This window comes from Symphalangus syndactylus, chromosome 17, assembly GCF_028878055.3.
Source record: "Symphalangus syndactylus isolate Jambi chromosome 17, NHGRI_mSymSyn1-v2.1_pri, whole genome shotgun sequence".
NCBI lineage: Eukaryota > Metazoa > Chordata > Mammalia > Primates > Hylobatidae > Symphalangus > Symphalangus syndactylus.
The window spans coordinates 58,039,713-58,055,918 of NC_072439.2; the positions used below are offsets into that span (position 1 = coordinate 58,039,713).

General features: G+C 40.0%; 1 protein-coding gene and 1 pseudogene across 1 annotated transcript in view; one reads left to right on the top strand and one right to left on the bottom strand.

The window, feature by feature from the left end:
- Positions 1-16,206, top strand: part of LOC134732830 (vomeronasal type-2 receptor 1-like) — a 41,924-nt gene that overhangs the window by 4,189 nt on the left and 21,529 nt on the right. The window contains 1 exon segment of the mRNA XM_063619959.1: positions 14,785-14,840. Within this exon segment, the coding sequence (XP_063476029.1) occupies positions 14,785-14,840 (56 nt within the window).
- On the bottom strand, positions 8,530-8,653 carry LOC134733407 (uncharacterized; annotated as a pseudogene).

A 16,206-nucleotide genomic window follows, 5' to 3' on the forward strand; every position in this document is an offset into this window, starting at 1 on the left:
CTGCCTCTATTGAGATAATCATGTGGTTTTTGTCATTGGTTCTGTTTATGTGATGGATTACATTTATTGATTTGTCTGTGTTGAACACATCTTACATCCCAGGGATGAAGCCAATTGATCATGGTGGATAAGCTTTTTAATGTGCAGCTGGATTTGGTTTGCTGGTATTTTTTGGAGGATTTTTGCATCGATGTTCATCAGGGATATTGGCCTGAAATTTTATTTTTTTGTTGTGCCTCTGCCAGGTTTTGGTATCAGGAGATGCTGGCCTCATAAAATGAGTTAGGGAGTAGTCTCTCTTTTTCTATTGTTTGGAATAGTGTCAGAAGGAAGGTACCAGCGCCTCTTTGTACCTCTGGTAGAATTAGGCTGTGAATCTGTCTGGTCCTGAGATTTTTTTGGTTGGTAGGCTATTAATTACTGCCTCAATTTCAGAACTTGTTATTGGTTTATTCAGGGATTTGACTTCTTCTTGGTTTAGTCTTGGGAGGGTGTATGTGCCCAGGAATTTATCCATTTCTTCTAGGTTTTCTAGTTTATTTGTGTAGAGGTGTTTATAGTATTCTCTGATGGTAGTTTGTATTTCTGTGGGATTAGTGGTGATCTCCCTTTTATCATTTTTTATTGTGTCTATTTGATTCTTCTCTCTTTTCTTCTTTATTATTCTGGCTAGCAGTCTATCTATTTTGTTAATCTTTTCAAAAAACCAGCTTCTGGATTCACTAATTTTTTGAAGGGTTTTTCATGTCTCTATCTCCTCCAGTTCTGCTCTGATCTTAGTTATTTGTTGTCTTCTGCTACCTTTTGAATTTGTTTGCTCCTGCTTCTCTAGTTCTTTTAATTGTGATGTCAGGGTTTGATTTTAGGTCTTTCCTGCTTTCTCCTGTGGGCATTTAGTGCTACAAATTTCCCTCTAAACACTGGTTATCTGTGTCCCAGAGATTCTGGTATGTTGTGTCTTTGTTCTCATTGGTTTCAAATAATGTATTTATTTCTATCTTAATTTTGTTATTTACCCAGTGGTCATTCAGGAGCAGGTTGTTCAGTTTCCGTGTAGTTGTGCAGTTTTGAGTGAGTTTCCTAATCTTGAGTTCTAATTTGATGGCACTGTGGTCTGACAGACTGTTTGTTATGATTTCCATTCTTTTGCATTTGCTGAGGAGTGTTTTACTTCCAATTATATGGTTGATTTTAGAATAAGTGCTATGTGGTGGTGAGAAGAATGTATATTCTGTTGATTTGAGGTAAAGAGTTCAGTAGATGTCCTTTAGGTCTGCTTGGTCCAGAGCTGAGTTCAAGTCCTGAATATACTTGTTAATTTTCTCTCTTCTTGATCTGATATTAACAATGGGGTGTTAAAGTCTCCCACTATTATTGTGTGGGAGACTAAGTCTCTTTGTAGGTCTCTAAGAACTTGCTTTGTGAATCTAGGTGTTCCTGTGTTGGGTGCACATATATTTAGGATAGTTAGCCCTTCTTGTTGTATTGATCCCTTTACCATTATGTAATGCCCTTCTTGGTCTTTTTTAATCTTTGCTGGTTTAAATTCTGTTTTATCAGAGACTAGGATTGCAAACCCTGCTTTTTTTTTTTTCTTTCCATTTGCTTGGTAAATCTATCTTCCACCATCCCTTTATTTTGAGCCTATGCATGTCTTTGCACGTGAGATGGGTCTCCTGAATACAGCACACTAATGGGTCTTGACTCTTTATCCCGTTTGCCACTCTGTGCCTTTTAATTGGGGCATTTAGCCCATTTACATTTAAGGTTGCTATTGTTATGTGTGAGTTTGGTCCTGTCATTATGATGCTAGCTGGTTATTTTGGCCATTAGTTGATGCAGTTTCTTCATAGTTTCGATGGTCCTTACATTTTGGTTTGTTTTTGTAGTGGCTGGTACTGGCTTTTCCTTTCCATATTTAGTGCTTCCTTCAGGAGCTCTTGTAAGTCAGGCCTGGTGGTGACAAAATCCCTCAGCATTTGCTTGTCTGGAAAGGATTGCATTTCTCCTTAGCTTATGAAGCTTAGTTTGGCTGGATATGAGATTCTGGGTTGAAAATTATTTTCATTAAAATGTTGAATATTGGCCCCCACTCTCTTCTGGTGTGTAGGGTTTCTGCAGAGCAATCTACTGTTAGTCTGATGAGCTTCCCTTTGTGGGTAACTCAACCATTCTCTCTGGCTGCCCTTAACATTTTTTCCTTCATTTCAACCTTAGTGAATCTGACGATTATGTGTCTTGGAGTGCCTCTTTGCAAGGAGTATCTTAGTGGTGTTCTCTGTATTTCCTGAATTTGAATGTTGGCCTGTCTTGCTAGATTGAGGAAGTTCTCCTGGATAATATCCTGAAGTGTGTTTTCCAACTTGGTTCCATTCTCCCCATCACTTTCAGGTACACCAGTCAAATGTAGGTTTGGTCTTTTCACATCATCCCATATTTCTTGGAAGCTGTGTTCATTCCTTTTCATCCTTTTTTCTCTAATCTTGTCTTCACACTTTATTTCATTGATTTGATATTGAATCTCTGATATCCTTTCTTCCACTTGATTGATTCAACTATTGATACTTGTGTATTCTTCACGAAGTTCTTGTGCTGTGTTTTTCAACTCCATCAGGTCATTTATATTCTTCTCCAAACTGGTTATTCTAGTTAGCAATTCCTCTAACCTTTTTTCAAGGTTCTTAGCTCCTTTTTTTTTTTTTTTTTGAGAAGGAGTCTCACTCTTTCACCCAGGCTGGAGTGCAGTGGCGCGATCTCGGCTCACTGCAGGCTCTGCCCCCCGGGGTTCACTTTGCAATGGGTTAGAATATGCTCCTTTAGCTTGGAGGAGTTTGTTATTACCCATCTTCTGAAGCCTACTTCTGTCAATTCTTCAAACTTATTCTCCATGCAGTTTTGTCCCCTTCCTGGTAAGGAGTTGTGATTTTTTTTGAGGAGAAGAGGCATTCTGGTTTTTGGAATTTTCAGCCTTTTTGCACTGGTTTTTCCTCATCTTCATAGATTTATCTACCTTTGGTTTTTGATGTTGGTGACCTTTGGATGGGATTTTTGTGTAGATGTCTTTTTTGTTAATGTTGATGCTATTTCTTTCTGTTTGTTAGTTTTCCTTCTAACAGTCAGGACCCTCTGCTGGAGGTCTGCTGGAGTTCGCTGGGGTTCCACTCCAGACACTGCCTGGGTCTCACCAGTGGAGGCTGCAGAACAGCAAAGATTGCTGCCTGCTCCTTCCTCTGGAAGCTTCATCCCAGAGGGGCACCCACAAGATGCCAGTGGCAGCTCTGCTGTATAAGGTGTCTGTCGACCCCTGCTGCGAGGTGTCTCCCAGTCAGGAGGCATGGGGGTCAGGGACCCACTTGAGGAGGCAGTCTGTCCTTTAGCAGAGCTTGAGCACTGTGCTGGTAGATCCACTGCTCTCTTTAGCACTGGCAGGCAGGAACGTTTAAGTCTGCTGAAGCTGCACCCACAGCTGCCCTTTCCCTCAGGTGCTCTGTTCCAGGGAGATGGGAGTTTTATCTATAAGCCCCTGACTGACGCTGCTAACTTTCTTTCAGAGATGCTCTGCCCAGAGAACAGGAATCTAGAAAGGCAGTCTGGCTAGAGCGGCTTTGCTGAGCTGTGGTGGGCTCTGCGCAGTTCGAACTTCCCAGTGGCCTTGTTTACACTGTGAGGGGAAAACTGCATACTCAAGCCTCAATAATGGTGGACGCCCCTCCTCCCACCAAGCTCAGCCATCTAGGTCGACTTCACAATACTGTGCTGGCAGCGAGAATTTCAAGCCAGTGGATCTTAGCTTGCTGGGATCTATGGGGGTGGGATCCGCTGAGCTAGACCACTTAGCTCCCTGGCTTTAGTCCCCTTTCCAGGGGAGTGAATGGTTCTTTCTCCCTGGCATTCCACGTGCAACGGGGGTATGAAAAAAACTTCTGCAGCTCACTTGGTGTCTGCCTAAATGGCTGCCCAGTTTTGTGCTTGAAACCCAGGGCCCTGTTGGTGTAGGCACCTGAGAGAATCTCCTGGTTTGTGGGTTGCAAAGACGGTGGGAAAAGTGTAGTATCTGGACCAGAATAAACTGTTCCTCACGGCACAGTCCCTCATGGCTTCCCTTGGCTAGAGGAGGGAGTTCCCCAACCCCTTGCGCTTCCTGGGTGAGGTGATGCCCCACCCTGCTTCAGCTCGCCCTCCGTGGGCTGCGCCCACTGTCTAACCAGTCTCAATGAGATGAGCTGGGTACCCCAGTTGGAAATGCAGAAATCACCCACCTTCTGCATTGATCTCGCTGGGAGCCGCAGACTAGAGCTGTTCCTATTTGGCCATCTTGCCAGCCACCCTAAATTTGCTTGTGTTTTCTTTCTTTTCTTCTCATTTCCTTTCCTTTCCTTTCTTTCCTTTCCTTTCCTATCCTTTCCTTTTTTTTCTCTTTTCTTTTCTTTCTTTTCTTTTTGAGACAGAATCTCGCTCTGTCACCCAGGCTGGAGTGCAGTGGTGTGATCTTGGCTTACTGCAACCTCTGCCTCCTGGGTTCAAGCGATTCTTCTGCCTCAGCCTCCCAAGTAGATGGGACTACAGGCACGCACCACCATGCTCAGCTAATTTTTGTATTTTTCGTAGAGATGAGGTTTTACCATATTGACCAGGCTGGTGTCGAACTCCTGACCTTGTGTTCTGCCTACCTCAGCCTCCCAAAGTGCTGGGATTACAGGTGTGAGCCACCATGCCCAGCCCTATTTGCTTGTATTTTCTATTTTATTTTTTGGGATAGGCAGAGACAATGTCTATTGTGATAAACAGGATAATATACTAAAAAACTGCTCAACTTCTTTTAAATGACGACTTCCTCCTTTATTGAATTGGGCATGTTTTTCAGGGAAAAGTGGATATACTACCCATTAAAATAAATGAACATTCTTATCTTACCTTATTCACTTAACCAGAAGAATTTCATTCCTTCCCTGGATCTGAAGATTATCCACATGTATTTGCTTGGGTCTTTTTTAAGTTAGCGCACACACACGCATACACAAATCATTCTCCTAATGGAAGAAACTTCAGAATTTTTTATCCAATTGCAACCCAAGGGGTAAGCTGTGGGGTGGGAAGTGGAGCTGTTGAGGAGAGGTGAGTAGGGAGGAGTCATGAAACACTTATGCCCAGCTGATCACTTTGAAAAAAATATCAAGAGATCTGATTTGTCACCCTTGCTTTTCCTGTTCCTTCCTTGTTATTTATTTGCTATTTTTTTATGTCACTGTAAGGCATGCATATTGGGTGCTCTAATGTTTGTGTCTGTAGTAAAAAATTAATGAAATCTTATCTGGAAAAGAAAAATTAGAAATTTGGGAAAGGGATGGGAGAAAATGGGTAGAAGAGAGATTTCATAATTTCTTCAGAGAGGAGCACTAGCCACTCTTCCCCCACACCAAACCAAACCAAATAAAGGTATTACCAAAGCACATTGCAGAAAGGAATCTCTGCATTTCCCCTGATTATGGAAATTTAAAATAAAGTATAAAGGACATATTTGAGTTAGTATCAGTTAGATTCTTCCGTTTGTTTATTCGCTGCATGGAGACAGTACCCCTATGTCCCAGCATTGGGTGGTGGGTGGGGGCAGGGAGTAGCAGTAAAGTGTTTTTTTTCAAGTCCTGTCTTTGAAAGCATTAGCTTAGCTTTGAAAGAGTCCAAAGTTTCAGAAAGCTTTTGTTTATTAGATGGGATTTTGTTCCCACTTCCTCAAATGTAGACTTTGCAAAAACAAAACAGGCAGTGTTAATTCTGAAGACAGAGAGCCTCCAGGGGAATAGCTCTGCTTCTGGTTCTAAATGCTATGAAGTCTCACTAATTTGAGCTCCACACATTCTTAATTGCATAGAGGCTAGTCTGAGGTTTGCTCTGCAAACTCTTTTTTCGTAGAAGGTGAAGATTAACACTATAAATAAGACTCTGGTAATATCTGGGGTGATAGTGCCTTATATTTATAAAAGCAACTATATTCCAAGCATCTTAGAAGCATCACTTAGATATTTAGTTAAATTAAACACATATGTATTATTTAGACTGACAAGCTCTGAGAGGAAAAGGGAAATTTTTGCATTCTGGTGTGGGTCATTGGAGTTGCAAATCCGGCTTATTTTGAATATCTCTCTCAACAGTAGTTTAAACGAATGAACCAATGAAGAAAGGAATATTGCAGCACAATTTGAATTCCTATATGTATCTCACTAAATTTAATAAAATTTCTTTTATGACCAAAATCTCTCCATAATTGTAGTTTCTAAAGAGTTACAGTTGTTTCAAGGTTTAGTTGTGTGATAGCATTTTGTTTTTCAGCAAGAGTTTATCGAGAGGGCAGGACTATAAGCCAGGTAAATGTTTTAGCTTGTTTCACTGAACAGTGTTTGAACAACCAGATAAATAACTTTAACCAGGTTTCAAAGTGCTTCTGATTCATTCAGAAGTGACTATTAAGCCCCAGTAATCAGCTGTTACTAAACACTTGGCAGTTGTATATAGAAACTACATACTGACAGTGGCACTTACTGAAGTATTAAAAGAGACATTTTCAATGTTAATAAGACATTTAGCATTAAATCGACCATTTAAAATGTGAAAATAGCTTTTTAGATATATTTTCTGGTTGATTTGAAGAGATTGTGAGCCAAGTGTGGTGGCTCATGCCTACAATCCCAGCATTTTGGGAGGCCGAGGGGGTGGATCACCTGAGGTCAGGAGTTCAAGATCAGCCTGGCCAAACTAGCAAAACCCTGCCTCTACTAAAAATACAAAACTTAGCCAGGTATGGTGGCTTGCACCTGTAATCTCATCTACTTGGGAGGCTGAGGCAGGAGAATTTCTTGAACCTAGGAGGCGGAGGCTGCAATGAGCCGAGATTGTGCCACTGCACTTCAGCCTGGGCGACCGAGTGAGATTCGATTTCAAAAAAAAAAAAAAAAAAAAGGGAGAGATTGTGTATATGTGTGTATGTGACAGACCCTAAATTTTCACCTAACATTTGATTAAGTTGATTTAACTATGCCCTTTTTCAGAAAGGAAGAATCCACTCTCCAGGGTCTTAATGATACCTGCCCAGTGCAACATTGCCATCCAGTGTTAGGCATCTCAGCAATGATCTTCTGCAAGGGATCTAAAAAGCTGGTGGCAGAATTTTGTGGTTTTATAAGAAAATAAAATAATGAGCATCCTTTCTTTGTTTAGTGTTCTTTTTTTGCACATGAAATTCAATAACTTAAATGAATGACTACCTTAGTAGCTAAGGGACAAAGAAACACCACTAATTTCTAATGTTAGCTAGGCACTTCGTCGTATACTAGCAACTATGTTGAGTGCTACACCTGCTTTATCTTATTTAAACGTCATAACAAACTCACTGTTATCTATTTTTTTTTTTTTCACATAAGAGGATACTCTTATGTGTATGTGACAGACCCTAAATTGTAGAATAGTGTAGAATAGTTAAGTGACATATCTAAGGCTGGACAGTTAGTGTGTGGTAGAGCCATGCTTCAAACCCTAGAGACAGAGCCTAACACTTAATTACTGCTATTATTAGAAACTGATATTCGTGAAATAATTACTAATATATTTGCCCCTTGGTAATTAAAAACAAAAAAACTTCTGTAGTCCTTCTAGCATAAGGGCCAGATTATGAAGGTTTTAGTGTTAAGGAAGGGAAAAGATATCTACGTGGAGCAAAGACACTCATGGAGTTGGTAAGAAAGAGGCTATTACGTAGGAAAGTTGCTTACAGAAGGAAAGGGAAAGTAAACAGAAAGTCCTGGTGCTGGGGAAAGGGGGGAAGTTGAGAAAGAGAGGAGGGCCAGGTAAGAATTTCCTAGTTCTCCATGTCCTTAGGGTTGGGCATGTGGCAAGTGTGGTTAAACATCCAAACAGGTTTCGGGCTGTCAGAGACTCTCCACGCTGGAGAGATTGCAAGAAGTTGAGGGAAGCCATAGTTTTTTTGTGGCACCTTATTGAACATGGTGCCATCCTATGGGCTCAGTTCAGAAGTGATTGTTGGAGAGAGGTGTTTCCATAGATGGGCCTAAACTAGTTGCCCTATTCCCCATGGCCTGAACCATGGTGCAATGGAGACTCACAAGTACTTGCAGGCTGTGTGTGAGTAGAAAGGAACATGGAAACTGAAAGGACTGGTAGGCTAGAAGAAGCCTGCAGTCACGGAAAAAGGAGGTCACAGAGTGAAGGGGCCTTGTACATGAAGTCATGACTAGAGATCTACAATCTTTTTTTTTGGGGGGGGGGTTTCTGTTATTTTACTGTTTTATAATTTTAATTTTAATTTATTATTATACTGTAAGTTCTGGGGCACATGTGCACAACGTGTGGTTTGTTACATAGGTATACATGTATGTGTGTCATGTTGGTTTGCCGCAACCATCAACTCATCATTTACATTAGGTATTTCTCTTAAAGCTATCCCTCCCCCAGCCCCCCACCCCCTGACAGGCCCTGGTGTGTGATGTTCCCCTCCTCGTGTCCATGTGTTCTCATTGTTCAACTCTCACTTACGAGTGAATAGGAGTGGCGAGAGAGGGGATCCTTGTCGTCGGTGCTCTACACATTCAGAGAAACTTCTCTAGTAACAAACTATAGGAATGATCCCTGAAAGTATAGTCCAGATATCTACAATCTTGTCGATGTCTATCAACATGGTAGCTGTGACAATGACCAAATGAATTGAGGCTGGCAAGGACACAGAATGTGGCACGTGGACCAGAGGCTCTTCCCCACATTGTAATAAGCTTTCCATGGGTCTCAGAGGAAGGGAGAATTGGATGGGGAAGTTCCTTAAGAGGAGAGAAACCACTGTTATGAAGAGTGTAAATCTGAATTACATTGAGTCTTTACCTGAAGACAGTATTTAGAAAGAGATGCTGTTACCCTTCTTTAACAGAATCAAGTGTTCCTCCTTGATATGGTTTGGCTCTGTGTCCCCACTCAAATCTCATCTCCAACTGTAATCCCCACATGTCAAGGGAGGTAGGTGATTGGATCATGGGGGCAGTTTCCCGTATGCTGTTGTCATGATAGTGAGTAGGAGCTCTCACGAGATCTGATGGTTTTATAAGTGGCAGTTTCCCCTGTTCTTCTCTCTTCTGCCATCTTGTGAAGAAGGTGCTTGCTTCCCCTTCGCATTCCCCCAGGGTTGTGTTAGTAAGTTTCCTGAGGCCTCCGCAGCCATGTGGAACTGTGAGTCAATTAAGCCTCTTTGCTTTATAAATTACCCAGTCTCAGGTATTTCTTTATAGCAGTGTGAAAACAGACAAATACACTCACCAACACCATTTCAACTGTACCTTAATGACCATCAGCAGAACTATAGTCAGAGCCAGCTGGAGCAAGATGGGGACAATTGTAGAAAATAAAGTTGCATTTAGTGCACTTTGGAATTATTACAAATTCTCATTCTGCCACATCATAATAGTGTTTAACACAAATATAGTAAGTCACTTCTGGCAAGTTGAGCAGTAACCTACCTTTTTTTTTTTTTTTTGAGATGGAGTTTCGCTCTGTCGCCCATGCTGGAGTGCAGTGGCACGATCTCAGCTCATGCAACCTCTGCCTCCTGGGTTCAAGTGATTCTTGTGCCTCAGCCTCCCAAGTAGCTGGGATTACCTGCATGTGCCACCATGCCTGGCTAATTTTTGTATTTTTATTAGAGACAGGGTTTCACCATGTTGGCCAGGCTGGTCTTGAACTCTTGACCTCAAGCTTTCCTCCTGGCTTGGCCTCCCAAAGTGCTGGGATTATAGGCATGAGCCACCGCACCCAGCCAACAGTAACCTACTTCTAAAAACAAATGGACTAATATAAAAAAAGATTGCGCACCTTAAATATATACAATTAAAAACAAAACAAAACAAAAAACAAACGGACCTGCATGACCCTTAGGCACTTAATAAATTCTGCCCAGTGCAACACTGCCATCCAGTGTTAGGCATCACAGCAATGAACTCAGCAAGAAATTTCCTTGAGCTTTGAGTAGGTGTCACTCAGAAATTTCTTGCCACATTTTCCTCTTCATTGGAAATCCCCAATGGAGTAGGGGAGCTACTGGTGATTATCTTTGATTCTTAGAGACAGATGGGGATCTGGGATATCTGTACCTCCCATTGGCAGGTCACTAAATAGAAAATCATCTAAGTCACTAAGGAGCTTTGTGACCTTGATCATATTGCTAAACTTTTCTGAGCTCCAGCTTCTTCATGTGTAAAGTATAAATAATGGTGAAGTATTTTTACTGCACATGGTTTTTGTAAGGGTTACTGAACAATGAGACACATATACTGTGGAATATAAGACACTTTTATTCTAATAGTACTGTTATCATTGCTAGTAATGTTATTGTTAATTGGTATATTTTGAACTCACAGTCGGGGATGCTGATGTGGATAAATAATCTAAGCACATGGAAAGCTATGTTTATGGTTTTATGAACCACCACATATCATTCGCTTAAAATCCAAGATGTGTAACTCAATATTTTATTGCAGATTGCCTCATTTTCCAATTATTTTACTTAGTTTTACTGATTCTCACCATCCAAATGATCATTTCTAGACAAGAACTCTGTCTTATAGCACATAAATATAGTAGTAGAGGTTATTATATAGTGTTTATAGTACATACAAAAGCTATAAAAATGGGAACCAGTGATTAGAAATACTCATTTTCAACCAATTTACAAGATGGCAATGTTCTCGAAAACATTGTGGAACAAATAGTACAGGAGAAGCTGGATGCATATAAATTAGAAATTAAGAAATCATACAATCCACTCAGGCTCTTAAAAACTCCAGATCCTTTCCTTGTATTTTCTTATTGTTCCTTTCATTGCTTAAGTTTCTTTTATTGATTTTTCTCCTTTATTATTACAAAAACAATGAAGCCTTTGGGTCACTGAAGATGAAATAAACAAATAAAAAGAATAGCATAAAGAATACTCATTGTCCTATCCACTTATAGCCTCTCAGATCTTTTTTTAATGCATTAAGAAAACCAGGTTGGGTGCGATGGGTGGCTCACGCCTGGAATCCCAGCACTTTGGGAGGTCAAGGGGGGCAGATCTCTTGAGGTCAGGAGTTTGAGACCAGCCTGGCCAATATGGTGAAACTCTGTCCCTACTAAAAATACAAAAATTAGCTGGGCGTGGTGGCACATGCCTGTAATTCCAGCTACTCAGGAGGCTGAGGCATGAGAATCACTTGAACCTGAGAGGTGGAGGTTGCAGTGAGCCTAGGTTGCAGCACTACACTCCAGCCTGAGTGATGAAGAAAACCAAACCACACCTATTCTGAAACTTATCAGAATCTATATAACCAGTTTCTTCCTGTGGGCATGTAGATTGTTTCCTACTGGCATGTTATTGGATATCCAAGTTGATTCCAACTCGCCCCTTTTGTTGGATATTAGGTTATTTACAACCCATTACTATTGTATTACCTTTAGCTGCAATAACAGATTACCACAAATTTAGTGGCTTAAAGCAACACAAATTTATTCTTTTACAGCTCGGGAGATCAGTTTCTGAAATCAGTTTCATTGGGTTAAAGTCAAGATGTCAGTAAAACTAGTTCCCTATGGAGGCTATGAGGGGAGAATCCAACTACGTGCCTTTTCCAGTTTGGAGAGGCCGCCAACATCCCAGACTCTGCTTTCCTCACATTTTCTTCTCTTCTCTGTCGTATCTCTCTCTGTTTCCCTTCTATAAGGACACTTGTGATTTCAACTTTGAGCCCACTTGGATAATCCTGGTTAATCTCCTCATTTTAAAGTCTTTAACTTAATTACGTCTGTAGATTTTGTTTTTGCCACAGAGTATAACATATTCCCAGGTTTCAGAGATGAAGACATGGACACCTTGAGGGGCCATTATTCAAACTGCAACAACCATTATAAACAGTTCCAATAGGTATGAACAGGTACAACCAACTGGAGGAAAATACTAGAAAAAATATTTTCTCCAAATCCTGAACATTTTGTAAAGAGTTATAAAAATGTTTAAAGACACAAGAATAGTTGTAAAACTGCCCAAATTTCTAATACTCCCTAAAACAGGGGCTAGTGATATTCATTTCATTCAAGACATTTCAACCAATTTGAAGTCTTGAACAATGTTTCCCATCAAATAAACTAAAGTCCACCATGAAAGAACAAAGAAAGGCAAGTCATGTAGACTGTGGGGACCTGCATATCTCAGGATGTGAGTCTCAGAGAAAGTGGAAAGGGACCTGAGACATGAAGGAAAAGAAGTGAATCAGGGATGGGGCACAAGGGAGAAAGCCCCTGACACAGAGAATGTGCAGTGTATGTGAGTGAGGACAGACCTGGAGATAAAAGAGAGCATCATATATTGAAGGAACCAAAGGCAGGTTTATGTGGCTTGTAGTGTATTTTGTGGTGGCAATGGGAGGGGGTGCTGCCAAAGAGGCAACTGATTACTTAACTAGGGGCTGGATCAAGATGGACCTTGTAAGACCTGTTGTGGGTGGATTTGATCTGAGGCAGATGAAGAGCCCTTGCAAATGATCTGAGTCTTCTGATACATAAACTTAGTATTAAGATGACAACACTTCCAAAATCAATCTACAGATTCAACAGAATCTCTATCAGACTCCTAAGCTGGCTGAGGATTTCCAGAAATTGACAAGCTGATCCTGAAATGCACATGGAAATGGAAAAGACCTGGAATTGTTTAAACACTTTTGAAAAAGAATAAAATTGGAGGACTTACATTTCCTGATTTCAAAAATCACAACAAAACTACAGTAATGAAGGCAGCACAACACTGGCAAAAGGATAGACGTATAGACTGGTGGAATAGAATTGAGATTATAAATCCTTACATTGGCAGTCAATTTATTTTTTGTAAGGGATGCCACATAATTCAATTTAATGTTGAAAAGAATAGTTTTTCCAACCAATGGTGCAGAGACAGTTGGTTATTTATAAGAAAAGGAAAAAAAGGGAAAAAAGAACTTAGGCTTTACCTTATAATATCACACACAAAAATTAACTCAAAATAGATCATAATCCTAGATGTGAGAATTAAAATTTGAAAACATCTAGAAGAAAGCATATAGCTTTCTTTGAGTCATTAGCTGTAAGGGAGGTGCCAATCAAGACCACAATGATACCACTTTATAAGCACTAGAAGGGCTATAATAAAACAGGAGAATAACAAGTGGTGGTAAGGATGTAGAGAAATTGGAACCCTCATACATTACTAATGGGAATGTAAAATAGTGGAGCCACTTTAGGAAACAGTTTGGCAGTTTCTCAAAATGTTAAACATAGAGTTACCATGTGACTTACCAATTTTACTCCTGGATGTGGGAGAATATATGTTTATATGAAAATCAAAATGTTGAAAACATATGTTTACACAAATACTTGTATAAGAATGTTCATAGCGGCCGGGCGCGGTGGCTCACGGTTGTAATCCCAGCACTTTGGGAGGCCGAGGCAGGCGGATCACGAGGTCAGGAGATCGAGACCATGGTGAAACCCCGTCTCTACTAAAAATACAAAAAAAAATTAGCCGGGCGTGGTGGCGGGCGCCTGTAGTCCCAGCTACTCAGAGAGGCTGAGGCAGGAGAATGGCGTGAACCCGGGAGGCGGAGCTTGCAGTGAGCCGAGATTGCGCCACTGCACTCCAGCCTGGGCGACAGAGCGAGACTCCATCTGAAAAAAAAAAAAAAAAAAGAATGTTCATAGCAGCATTGTTCATAACAGCCAAAGAGTGAAAACAATCCAAATCTTCGTTAACAGATAAATGGATAAATAAAATCTGGTGTATCCATATAATGGAATACTATTTGTCAATAAAAAGAAATCAATAAAAAGGAAGAAGATACTGATACATACTAAAACATGAACAAACTTTGAAAATGCCATGTTAAATGAGATAAGCCGGTAATAATGGCCACATATTTTGTAATTCCATTTATATAAATGTCCAGAATAGGAAATCTTTACCAACATAAAAGTAGATTGGTGGTTATCTAGGGCTGGGGGTGGTAGCGGACAGAGAGGGGAATGATTCTATATTCCCAAATTAGTCCATGGTGATAGTTGCAACTCTTTAAGTATACTAAAACCCATTAAATTGTACTTTACAATTGGGTAAATTTTATGGTGTATAAATTATATCTCAATAAAGATTTTTTAAAATGAAGTACTAATATATACTACAACATGAATAAACTTCAAACTATTATGCTGTATCAATAAACCAGACACAAAACTCCCATATATTGTGTAATTCCATTTAAATAAAATGTCCAGAATGGACAAAACTACCAAGACAGAAAGTAGAGTAAGTGGTTTCCTAAGGCTTGGAGTGAGGGACGAATGGGACATAATTTTCCTTTTTCTGATGATGAAAGTGTTCTAAAATTAGATTGCAGCAATGATTGCATACTCTGTAAATATACTAAAACAATATTGAATTGCACATCCTAAATGCGTCTGGTGTGTGGTATGTAAATTATATCTCGATAAACTGTAAAAAATGTAAAAAGTGGTCTGGAGATTGATGTGATCACTTTCTTTCAGTGTTGGAATAGATTAAAAGGGAAGATTGGAGGCAGGCAGGCATACTTAATTTTTTAAGTGAGAATTACAGCTGGTCAGTTTTCTTCATTTCAAAATTTTTTAAAAATAGATGTTTATTCTCTACAAGGCTGTGATTATAACAGTTTTCCAGCTTTAGTCAATTGCCTACCATCTTCATGATTTTTGTTGCAGCCGCAGCACGCTATAGCTCTGCAACATGTGATGCTTCCAAGGAGAAAGAGGATGCTGTAGGTTCTGTATGGTAAGAGTTGCTGTTTTTGAGTCAGCTGATATTGAGGTAGGAGATTAATCAGGCTGTCAAATTGTTTTCCTGAAAATAGGTGCAGCAGACGAGATAGTAACCTGTGGCTTTCTCAATTCAGCAAGGCAGCTGTTTAAAGATTTTTATGCCTGCAGTGTCTGAGTGTCTTTCTCCTTTGCTATAATTGAGGGCTTTCTCTGTTTAGACACACAGGGGCTGTTCTGTAACAAGTGATTAGTATTGATGTGTTAAAAAATCCAAAAGCCTACTTTTTACACACCCCAAGGCCTCTCATTAATAACTTGAATATCATAATAACAACGCACTTATGAAAGCTGATTTATTTTTAGTCTTTTTTTCTTCTTGCAATAAAGATACAGGCAAGCCATAATGTCATAATGTCACAAAATTCATATTATAGGTAAACATTTTTTAACTGTTGGAGACATACATCTGAAAAACCACAGTTGACTCTTGAACAACATGGGGGTTGGGGTGTTGACCCCCTCCCCTGTGCAGTTGGGAATTTGTGTATAACTTTTGACTCCCCCAAAACGTAACTACTTATAGCCTACTGTTGATTGGAAACCTAACCGATAACATGAACAGTCAATGAACACATATTTAGTATACATATTAGATAGTGTATTCTTACAATAAAGTAAGCTAGAGAAAAGAAAATGTTATTACGAAAATCATAAGGAAGAGAAAATGTATTTACTATGTATTAAGTTGAAGTGAATCATTATAAAGGTCTTCATCGTTGTCATTGTCACACTGAGTAGGCTGAGAAGGAGGAGGAAGAGGAGGACTTGCTGTCTTGAGGGTGACAGAGGCAAAAGAAAATCCACATGAAAGTGGATCCATGCAGTTCAAACCCATGTCGTTTAAGGGTCAGCTGTAATATAGATTTTGCCAAGTAAAAACAGCAATTTAAATATATGTAACTAGGTGTTATGTTCATTTCTTGACTGGGTAGGATAGCTCTGCATAGGAAATAAAACAAAGTAGACTAGTGTGTTTATTCATCTGCTGGTATGGCATGAGTATTACCTAGGATTCCAAGTAACATAGAGAAATATAAAAGTCAAATGACATCTGACAAACTGTGCCTGACCAAATGACTGTGACCCAGCTGTAAGTGCACTGGGATGGCTGTAATGCCCCAGCTTCTCGGAAGCACTCAGCAGTGTTTATCTGCAGTAGATTTGGGGTTTGAGCTTTTCCTGGAAACCGTATAACAGCCTTTAAATATTCTTAGCCTTCGTTAATGACATGGGTCCAGAGTCTTTAGGAGCTCAGGTGTTTTCTTTTGCTTGAAGGGGAAGACAAGTCTGGACAGAATGTGTTAT